The sequence below is a fragment of the Belonocnema kinseyi genome, chromosome 2 (genome assembly GCF_010883055.1).
Source record: "Belonocnema kinseyi isolate 2016_QV_RU_SX_M_011 chromosome 2, B_treatae_v1, whole genome shotgun sequence".
In the NCBI taxonomy this organism is placed as follows: Eukaryota; Metazoa; Arthropoda; class Insecta; order Hymenoptera; family Cynipidae; genus Belonocnema; species Belonocnema kinseyi.
The window spans coordinates 36,030,394-36,041,770 of NC_046658.1; the positions used below are offsets into that span (position 1 = coordinate 36,030,394).

An 11,377-nucleotide genomic window follows, 5' to 3' on the forward strand; every position below is an offset into this window, starting at 1 on the left:
GAAAGAGGGAGCTCTTCTTAATATTTTGACACTAAAATCATGTCGATACACCTTACCGACTGCGAGTAAAGCCACCCACGCTTTAACTTGACAGACTGTAGACTGTGCGAATTGATAAATTTATGTTTCGAGATGGGAGACGTCCCAGACGATTGGAAAAAGGCGATTATCGTAACAATATGCAAAAGAAAGGGAGATAAAAGCGACTGCAATAATTACACAGGAATTAGCTTATTAAGTACCGTTAGTAAAATATACTCAAAAATACTTATTCGTAGGGTAATGAAAATAACAGAAAAAAAGATTTGGGAAGTGCAAAGTGGGGTTTGCCAGGAAGGTCATGTACGGATCAAATATTTAGCTTAAAGCAAATCACAGAAAAAAGTTTGAGAGTAGGAAAAAAAGTTTTCTGTGCATTTGTTGACCTAGAAAAAGCTTTTGACAAGGTAGATAGAAGTAAACTTTGGGAAGTCCTGAAAGAGTATGGAGTCAATGGATGGCTCCTACAAGCTAAAAAACAATATATACGAGTAGCAAAGTGAGTGTAAGGGTAAACGGGAAATTGAGTGACTGTTTCGATATTATTCAAGGAGTTAGACAAGGATGCGTTATGTCTTCATGGTTGCTTATATTATTCATGGACAAGTGTTTAAGAATGGCTCTTTTCGACGTTGTCGATAAAGTTGTTATGGCAGAGTCAATCGAAGACTTGCAAAGAATGTTGAATAAACTGAATGCAAGCATGAAGAGCATGGGCCTCAAAATTAACGCAAATGAAACAAAAACTATAGTGTTCGAAGGAAAGAATGAGAAAACACTATGCAATATTTTATTAAATGATGCGAGAATTGAACAAGTTGATAAGTTTGTACACCTTGGTAGCTTATTTACTAGGGACGGGAAGATAGATGAGGAATTAGATAGACGCATGAACGAAGGTAAGAAGGTTATTGGTAGAGTAGAGCCCATTATCAGAAATAAAAATATATCAAATAAAGCTAAAATGGCAATACATAATTCTATATTTGTACCGAATGTACTATACGGTAGCGAGACATAGACTTATCAAGAAAAAGATAAGAGTAAAATTAACGCAATGTACATGAAATTCATACGCATAATATGCGGGAAAACTCTTATGGACAAAGTCAGTAACGAGATCATTCTCAAAAAATGTGGCGCAGAAGAAACACTATTTGAAACATGGGAAAGAAATCGGTTAAGATGGATCGGGCATGTTGAGAGAATGCCAAATGATCGACTAACGAAACAAGTGTATCAAGGTAAAGTAAATGGCAGTGTGCCCAGAAGCAGACCGCGGAAAGAATAGTTAGAATGTGTGAATGAGACCCTAGTTGGAAGAGACATAAGAAGCCACCGAAACACAATAATGTTTATAAAAATTTCACAAAGGAATATTAACTTAGCATGGCAGAAGTCGTTTTTTTTGTATTTTTAAATAAGAGAATCGAGTATTAATTTTTGATTGAATAACTTGATTCTCACTTGAACATAATTGTTTTTGATTATTCAATGTTTTTAAGATTTGTTAATACGTTCTAGATAGACAAAAAGCCATTTGAAAAATCGAGCACTCGCAAAAAAGGCAAGTTTTCAGGAAAAAACCCATGAATCCTGGTTTCCCTTATACATTTCCTGGATTTATAACTCCTTTTTATATATGTTATTATTTAATTTTAATTACTCATTCATGAATAAACACTAAAAATTTTGACGAAGTGTCTCAACCAGCAAGGACGGAGTGCACTTGGTTGGGCTGTTCGTATAGATTTAAATAAATTATGTTCAAATAAATGATTTGTTTTCATATTTCATGTAATCTGTTTCGAAGTAATAGCTAAATATCGACCTTCATGTGTAAGCGTGAAAAATTATTTATATTCATGTTTTTATTATTCATATGAACGAAAAAAAAGCGTCTCAACCAAGGGCACTCTCCCCTATCCTACTTGGGACAATTGAATATCTCGGAAACGTCCCAGGAATATCCTAGGGATATCTCTGGGATATCCAAATTTCCGCCTTGCAGAATATCCGACGGGTTATCCCTGGGATATCATTGGGGCAACCTGGGAGATAAATGGGATCAAATGGAATATCCCGGTATATCATATTGCTGTTTCAGTGCCTTTTCATCGACAGAGTAGTAGTTACGACGGACAGTAAGTGACATAAAAAACAAAAACAGTTTTTGAGGTTAAATTAGTTCCTATAATGTAACAATATGTGTGTTCAATCCAAGATGAGAGGAACCGCCAATGTAAAGTGAATTTAAATAGTTATTTGAAGATGCTATGATAATATTGACTTACATTTAGGACTTCTGTTTTTAAATTAGGACAAATTAAATTTTTTTAAATAAAAATTGATTCGAAAATTTTTAATTTGTATTAACTATTTTCTCTAGCTAATATTTTTATATAATTAAAGTCAAAATCGAACATGATCAAAGTTCTAAGAGTGTTGTGACAAACTAGTATTTAAATTTCCAATTCTGAAATCCCGTTTATGTTCAGCTACTATGGTGTTTAATCTACGACCAGTTTCACCAATATGACTTCAGTTAAGTACTTTTTCAATTATCATTTTTACATATATAGATTTTCTCTATTGGTTTTTACGAAACCCTCCTTTGACATTTTTTGAACAATATTTTGCGACTCCTATTTTCGATGTGCAAATAACCAAAACAAAACATCAACACAGAAAAAAATATTTGAGAATTACTGACACGTGAGCTGTGATTGGTGGAAAGCTCGATCCCTCTGACGTCAAAGGGGCCCTCCAATCGACATCGTGATAAAAAATTCATATTTCAACATTAAATTAAAAATAGTAAACAATATTTCAAAAATATTTTATGGGCGTTTTTATAATTAGAATTTTATATATAATAAGATCCATTTATTGGAAAAATGATACCTGACTTTGGAAACAACCCTATTAGAGAATTATTCCTAAAAATTATAAGAAGTGTACGTTGTTTCTTCAGGTGGACTAACCTCCTTTTGATATTTATCCAAATGCCGATATCTCGGCGAGTAGATGGACTTTTATGCCTTCTACAAATGTAGTCAAAGTATCTCACATTTCCAGAACGTTATAGACCAATATTCAGTAAAAAAAGCACAGGGAAATTCGTAAAAACGAAATCCAGAAGTCAAATTTTCTTCGATCGTTCCAATCATTAAACAGGAAGAACTTTTATTCCGTCGTAACGACTACAATTCACTCTCCGTTTTTTGTAATGTAACCAAAATTTGGGAACTTCTTCCATTTTGTTAAGTTTCCAAAAATGTGTAAAACAAGGACTTCTCAAAATCACCACTTTTTTTGTTTATCCATCTTCATAAGCAATTGTTGTGTGTAAGAAATTTGACTCTACACGCTTTTAGGTATTTTTTTATATTTTTTGGTAAAACTTCGTTGACAAATTGTGAAACGTGATTTTAGGCTAGCAGAATGGCCGAAGCGTCGTTAACATATACCAAGCCTATTAAAATTCGAGTTCTGGTTAATAACCTCGAGTTTTTATTTATTAAAATGGAACGTAAGACCCAATAAGAAGGAACATAGTTCTTCCTATTTTAAATTTTTTCAACTATAAATACAGTAGAAAATTGTATAAAATGCGAAAATATCTTTACAGCAATAAAGGTGACTCCAAATATTTAAAAAAATGTAGAACCATAAATAAATTGGAAAAGTTATTTGGAATAATAACTAGATCCTAGCTAGATCCTAACTAAGCCATAAGTGTGATTTAACGCGATTCTACTGGGAGCCGGTGTCATTTTTAGATGAAATCGGCTCCCAATAGGACCATGCAGAAACTGGGAGCAATTGGACGGCGAGACTCTCGTGTGTGTTGAGGACACGAAGCGACCCGAGGATGACAGTTTTCTGCATCCATCTCGCAAGTGCCTTGGCATATTTTTTGCATGCAGATATGGCGAGGAAAGATTAAACTTTTGTTTTTACAAGTCGAAAAGAACCAATAATCTTTTTAAAAGAAATGTTAAGTTTAAAATAACTTTTAATGAATTTTAAATGACCTCTGCCAATAGAGAATTTATTTTAAAAAATGGGATATAATTAGGGCTTTGAAAATTCATGAACAGTGATAGAAAAAAGTCCGAGAAAAAATAAAATTAGTTACATACACAATTTTTATATGTTCAGTAGAGCAAAGTAAAAATTCTAAAATTAATCTAACAATTTGAGTAGAATGACAACTTGTAGGTCGACATCCAAAACAAGTGAAGAAAATTTTTTTTATTCGGTTAACCTCTTCTGACCAATGGCCACATATGTGGACAGATATTAAATTTACAATTGTGACGTGCCCTAAGTTTTTTTACGGACACCGCTGGCAGCATTAACTTTTCGAAATGAACTTCTATGATGCTCAATCGCGTTCGTGAATTAAAAATTAATTTCTGCCTTTTATAATTGAAATCAGAAGAAATCAAAATGTGTCGCGTACGTTATTGAACAAAAAGTGCTATAAAAATATATTTATTAATTTAAAAGATGTCGTATTATACAGTTTTGACAGTGCTTGAGCAGGCAAAACATGTTCCCCAAGGCCAATATAAAAAAGTCCATCTTTAGCATTTGCAAAATAATGTATATTCATTGTGGCCGTTTTAATCAAAGAAAAAAACTCCCGGTTTTTTCGCGGTCCGCAAACATTTTTCGCGGTCAATGAAATTTAAAAAATCGAACACTAAACCGAAAAATTTTTCCATTCGAAGTAATAAAAACTAAACTGCAAATTAAAGTACTCAAAGTGAAACTCTTGAATTTTAAATTTTGAATATTGAAGTTTAAAAGTTGTTTCATTCAACAATCTTGTATTCAAATTCTCAATAATTTACACTTATAAAATGGAAGCTATTAACTTTTATAAACTGTAGAGTTCAAAAATTCAAATTCAGTTTCAAAAATATAAATCCACGTTATCATTTTTAATGCTCTAAATTGAAGAATCAATCAATGAATTTAAAAATGTTAAAAATGATACCATTTCAAGCAATTTTAAATTCTAATTCCGGCTGGGAAATGGTTAAAAATTCCCTGTTTATATCCGAAATTCCGCTTCAACTTAAAATTAGAATTCATTCTTTTAAAGAATTCCCTGTTCCAGTTTGTAATTTATTTAAATTTTTTAATTCCCTGTTCCAAGACAAATTATAATTCTTTTGGATATATACCAGTTTCAACTCGCAATTTGTTAAAAATTAGAATTGCCATTTCCAAGTCAGAATTGTTATTATTCTGGATAAGTTCCAGTTCCAACTATAAATTTGTAAAAAATTGTTAATTCCCTGTTCAAATAAAAACTTAAATTATTTTTATTTTGAATAGGTTACAAATTCTTAAAATGCTTCGAATTTTTATTTCCCAATCTTGAAAATTTACATGTTGTTTAAAATTTCTCAAATTAATTTTTTTTTTAATTCTACCAAATTAAAGAAATTTTCGTAAAATATTCCATATTCAATTTTGACAATTTTGTAAATCTTTATAAATCTTTTTTAAATGCTCTTTTAAAATTAGTTTATTAAAATAAAAAATCATTTTCAATTTTCCTAGGAAATGTTTTTTCTTCTTCAGAAGCCTATCGAAATTCTTAAAACGATTCTAAATTTTTTGTTCGAAATCTGCAAAAATTTATATTTTATTTTAAATTAGACCGTGGACTATTTGCACCGAAATTTTGGTACGAATAGTCGGCTTTTAACGGTACTCGTGCTAGACACATCGTTTAAATTGTTTGAAATCATTTTAAATTTTAAAGTAACTTTGTATTCTTTCTAAGAATAATAGATGTTCAATTGTTATTTATACATCAAAATTCAACAATTTGAATTACTGTTCTTTTCCTTAATTGAAAATTATCAAATTGCATGGTTTAAAAATTGAATATTTTAAAGTGAAATTGTATTTGAAATTAAATAAAGGCCTTTAATTATAAATATCTATTATTTCGAAGTTGTTTTAAAATTGAAAATAGTTTATAAAGTATCAATAGGGCGTTTACATTTGTTTAACTAATAAGACTTTATAATTGAACCACTTTAATTTTTAACGTTAAAATCTGGACATTCTAAAATAGATAACTGATTCCGAATCGCCTTGTACAATCAATTATTATTTACTTTTTAAATCTTGAAGTACAATTCAATTTAAAAAATCATTAATTTATTTATTTTCACAGTTGATCAACTAAAAATGTTTTATCAAAAAGCTTCAATTTTAAACGCTTTTAATTTTCTATTGTTTACGTATTTAAATTGAAATGTACGCTTAAGAATTAAAAATATAAAATGAAAAATTTTTTAATGGAAAGATTTTCGAATATTTTTTTGTTCTTTTGGTAGAATTTTAAACTGTATAGGCACATGAGAGCGGTGAGATCATTGAAATTTAGATAGGGGCAGTTAATTATAAATGGTGATTCATGACTTGTTTCGTACAAGAAAGGTTATAGAATTTCGAAAATGTGTTTTACTTTATTTCTATGCTATAGCAAGTGAAATATTTCTGTTTTGTTAATATATTTAGGACTAGAGTCTTGAAAATAAAATAACTTACTTTATCACCAGGAGCTATGTCAAGCAGCTGCCTCAGTATAATGTCAATCAGCACTTTCACATCATTCGTGTAGAAAAGATTTGCCGTAACGTCTTTATTAAACAAGTCGATGAACAACTTTAGCACTGAATCCGGTGGTGCCGGTTGATGGTCGAATATACGAACAGGATCCTCTGTATTCAAATAAAAGTTAGAGAAGAATCCATTTTTCAAAAGTCTGCACTTTTTTTAACATATGAAATAACCAGAAGTTTTACCTTCTCGATTCAAAAGAAATAAGATTTTCTCTGTAAAAACTTTGGCAACTGTCCTTCCTTTGAGTGCATTCAGAACTATGTTTTCAGATGCCATAAATTGCAGATTGTACGATAGAATGAGATTCACAAACAAATCGGGAATCTGGTCATCCAGATCAGTATCGGGTGGATTTTCAATTAATTCAAATAAAAATGCAATGCAGTCCACGCCGAGTTGCTCTATTAGAAAAATAGAATTATAATGTTTAATATATTACTAAGAGAATTTTCATTTCAAATAAAGAATACGAAATCCTTACCTAAATGCGTGATTGGCATTGGCTCGCCCATAGAAAATATCATTGTCAGTAAAAGGGAAGAATAATTTAACTTTGGCACGTTTCTCGGATTCGCACGCATGTCTCTGTTGATACAAAATATGAAATAATTATATAAGTAAGTGATAAAAAGTAAACAATATTTTGGCAGACTAGTTATACAAAAAATTTGTTCAAATATTTTATGTATAAAATTTGGCACTTTTTATACCAAATTAATTAGAAGAAAAGTAGATTCTCGTAAATTTGGACTTGAGAATTTCAAATGTAAAGAGAAGAAAAAACAAGCGGAAAAAGTACCTTGCTAATTCCATTGGCAGTATGCTATTTAACATTATAGTTAAAGCTATTGGGTCAAGACTGCACATAACACCGAACGACTGTAGAAGTAGTTGCCTAATTGTCCACCTAGGTTCCATTTGATAATATTGAATCAAAGTCGTCACCCCAGTGTACTGATCTTGTCTCAATACATACCTCGAGACATTGGCATCTGCATTAGTCTAAAGACATCAAATCAACCAAACAAAAAATAATGATCAAATAAACAGGCTATGTTTTTTTTATGCTTCATAAATTAAGTCGGCAAATATCCACATTTATGAAAACCCAAATATTTCAATTATAACTATATCAAATTTATTAAATTTATTTTTCTCTTCTTTTCACTAAGATCTTTAAATTAAAATAATTTCAAATTGCAATTGTTCGATTTTTAACCATTCTTAATATAAAATTTGATAATTTGTCATGCTTAATTTCTAAATAATAGGGTTCTTTCAGTATTTTAAATCAAATCACATTGGAATAGTTAATTTTAAACTAAAATCATTGGCTGAGGGCTTCGTAATTTTTTCTCTATTGTGTTATTGAACTAGGGTCTCTAAACGTATCAAGTATTTTGTGAATGACCCCAAACTGAATTTGGAATATTATATATTATAAAGAAACATAATATAGAAAATTTTAGTAAGGTCTTATGGAGAATTGATCGCGCCGTTTCACATTTTTATCTTTACCGCGCCAAAATCCATCTTTGGGCATAACAAATTATATAACTTTAAAAAATTACAATTTTAAATTCGACATGTTTTGTAAAAAATAGGAATAACTTTGATCTCTTTAATATAGATATTTCAAAGATAGGAACAAATTTAAAGGGCGCATAAGCCCTATTTTTTCCGCAGACGGACTTCATTTTTCTTTTGTAATTATTGTTTAGATCGAAAAGAAACAAATAATAATTTGCGTTCACATTTCGCAATTCAATTCTTCAAATGATTTCTGAAAACGTTGAATTTTGGGAGAAAAAATGTGACAAACCAGTTTTTCATTACTTAATGAATCAGCTCGTGTTTTCAATTTGAATGTACTTTTAAAGTCCACACAAATTGCATATTTCATTCATTATCTGAAAATAAAGCTTTGGGAAAATACAATATGGTAACCGGCGTAAGACGACTTGATATTTCTATTATGAGCTCACCTACTTTTCTGTTATGGTAATATTGTTATATTCATAATTAATACAGCCTGAATTCTTTTTCAATTATCTACCGAAGAAACTGAAAAAAGTTTTCAATCATCGAAGTGGAAAAAATCTATTCTCAAACTTGTACTCATATAAATAAAACATAAGTTCAGAGAAGGCTTAACGATTTCTGTGACCCAGAGAACTTCATTGTCGAAAAATCGAACTTTTTTTGTAATAAATTTTTTTCGATATGTGAATACTAAATTACAAGACACATTTAATATATACGCATTGATTCTACAACGTTTAAAGAATATTTCAGAATTTTTTCAACTTGATCGGTTGAGAAGTATGTGAAATGGTAGACCCTCGAAAAGTGTGTAGGGTCAAGTTGGCCTAGAGGCCCTAGACCCTAGAGCAGTGGTCGGCAAACTTTTTGCTTTATTTTCAGGTATGGTCAGGCTCCATCCGACTTAATTTTTTCTGCTACTTTTCGGTCTATTCATGTCAAAGTAAGGAAATTTTAAAACGTTTAATTTTTTCATTAGCGATTTGAAAATAGCATTATCAGCATCTACGAATTTTTCTGATTTCAATGATATATTACTTGCCTAGAAAAGTTAAAAATTTAAAGGAGTTTATAATCAAGAAGCATGAGATTGACAGTCAATTTAATACTAAATACTTCTCAAATTTTCAACCTTTGTAGACAAATTACATGTCTTTGGAATCGGAACAATACGTAGATGCTAAATATATTACTTTTAAGTCACTGATCGCAAAATTACGAATTTTTTAATTTCACATTTTTTTCCCATTTTATAACAAAGGACCCCTGAGGAAAGGGATGATCTGGCCAAGCACGCAGGTACTGCCCTGAGAGTAGGTCACAGGGCAGCCAGGGCAGGCTACCCTGCCCAGGGCAAGAGCGTGCCGACCACTACCCTAGAGCAGCGATTCCCAAACTAGTGCCGCCGTCCGATGAGGTTGCTGCCGGCAGGGGGATGCCACCTCGGGCCGGGCAGCCCCCGAGGGGCAAGCCAGCCCGGGCCCAGCAACTCGGCAGCCCCCCCGCTATGAGGACCCTTTCATTGTCATGAGATTTAAGGCTGTTTCAATAACTAAAATACTAAAGACATAGCTCAATTCAATTCTAATTATCTGAATTATTTGCCTGATGTAATTTTAAGAAAATTAAAAAAAAAGTTGATGAAAATCGGTCAACATTTCGAGTAATTAAGCATATCGTTAAGAACACGCAAAATTACAAGAACTGTCAAATGGAATTGGAAGATATTAACCGATTTTTATCAACTTTATTTTCATTTTCTTAAAATTACATTATGAAATTGATTCAACTAATTGAAATTTAATTGATTAATGTTAACAAATTTTAATTTTTCTCAACCGGTTCTAATTCTCTCGCGTGAAGCATGGTGCGTCAAGCAGCGAAGCAGTCAAGTGTCCTCCGTTGGCGGCAGGGTATTGTGAAAAAATGTGAGGATAGCGGCAGGGGCCCCACCCTCAAATTTTTTCACAATACTGGAACCCAAGTGAGACACTGGACGCTAGTCGTTCGTGTTCGGTTGCTTGCTTCGCTGACCTTTTCGTTGTTAGAGAATTAGAGCCGGTTGAGAAGAATGAAAAGTTGGTTAAACATTAATCAATAGAATTTTAATAAGTCCCGTAAGATTTGTTAGATTATGAAATAAACGTTAAAAAAAGTTAGAAGAAGATCGGATAATAACTTAAAGAGTTATCGCACTTTTGTTGCATTCACAAGATTTGTAAATATTTCATTTATTAGTTCGGATATTAATTGATTTTCAAAAACTTTGTTTTCATTTTCTTTAAATTATATCACGAAATTAATTCAGCCAATTAAAATTTAATTGAGCTAAGTCTTTATAATTTCAGTTATTGCAAGTTCATAACAATGAAAGGGTCATTCGTGGTAGGTACACAAAAGTCAAGGAAAGTAGCCTTCTGGTCGCAGCGGGGAGCCTGCCTCGGAGCCTTCCTAGCTGCCCGGCCCGGGGTGGCATCCCCCTGCCGGCGGCACCCCGGGCCCAGCCACTCGGCAGCCCCCCCCCCTCCCGCTATGAGGTCCCTTTCATTGTCATGAGATTTAAGGCTGTTTCAGTAACTAAAATCCTAAAGATATGGCTCAATTCAATTCTAATTATCTGAATCATTTTCCTGGTGTAATTTTAAGAAAATGAGCGATTCCCAAACTCTTTATGCACTTTCTCGGGAGTGGCAGGGCCGCCACCCTCACATTTTTTCACAATACCCTGCCGCCAAGGGGGGGCACTTGACTGCTTCACTGCTCGACACACCATGCTTCACGCGAGAGAATTAGAACCGGTTGAGAAAAATTAAAATGTGTTAATATGTTAATAAATTAAATTTCAATTAGTTGAATCAATTTCCTAATCTAATTTTAAGCAAATGAAAAGAAAGTTGATAAAAATCGGTTAATATCTTCAATGTCAGTTGACAGTTCTTGTAATTTTGCGTGTTTTTAATGATATGCTTAGTTACTCGAAATGTTAACCGATTTTCATCAACTTTTTTTTTCATTTTCTTAAAATTACATCAGGAAAATGATTCAGATAATTAGAATTGAATTAAACTATATCTTTAGGAATTTAGTTATTGAAACAGCCTTAAATCTCATGACAATGAAAGGCTCCTCATAGGGGGGG

General features: G+C 32.0%; 1 protein-coding gene across 1 annotated transcript in view; it reads right to left on the reverse strand.

The window, feature by feature from the left end:
- LOC117168187 overlaps positions 1–11,377 on the reverse strand; it is a 63,194-nt gene that overhangs the window by 7,003 nt on the left and 44,814 nt on the right. Inside the window, exons 15-18 of the mRNA XM_033353646.1 lie at positions 7,496–7,698; positions 7,178–7,281; positions 6,879–7,097; positions 6,622–6,794 (exon numbers count right to left, since the gene is read on the reverse strand). Of these exons, the coding sequence (XP_033209537.1) occupies positions 6,622–6,794; positions 6,879–7,097; positions 7,178–7,281; positions 7,496–7,698 (699 nt within the window). The remainder of the gene's footprint in view (positions 1–6,621; positions 6,795–6,878; positions 7,098–7,177; positions 7,282–7,495; positions 7,699–11,377) is intronic.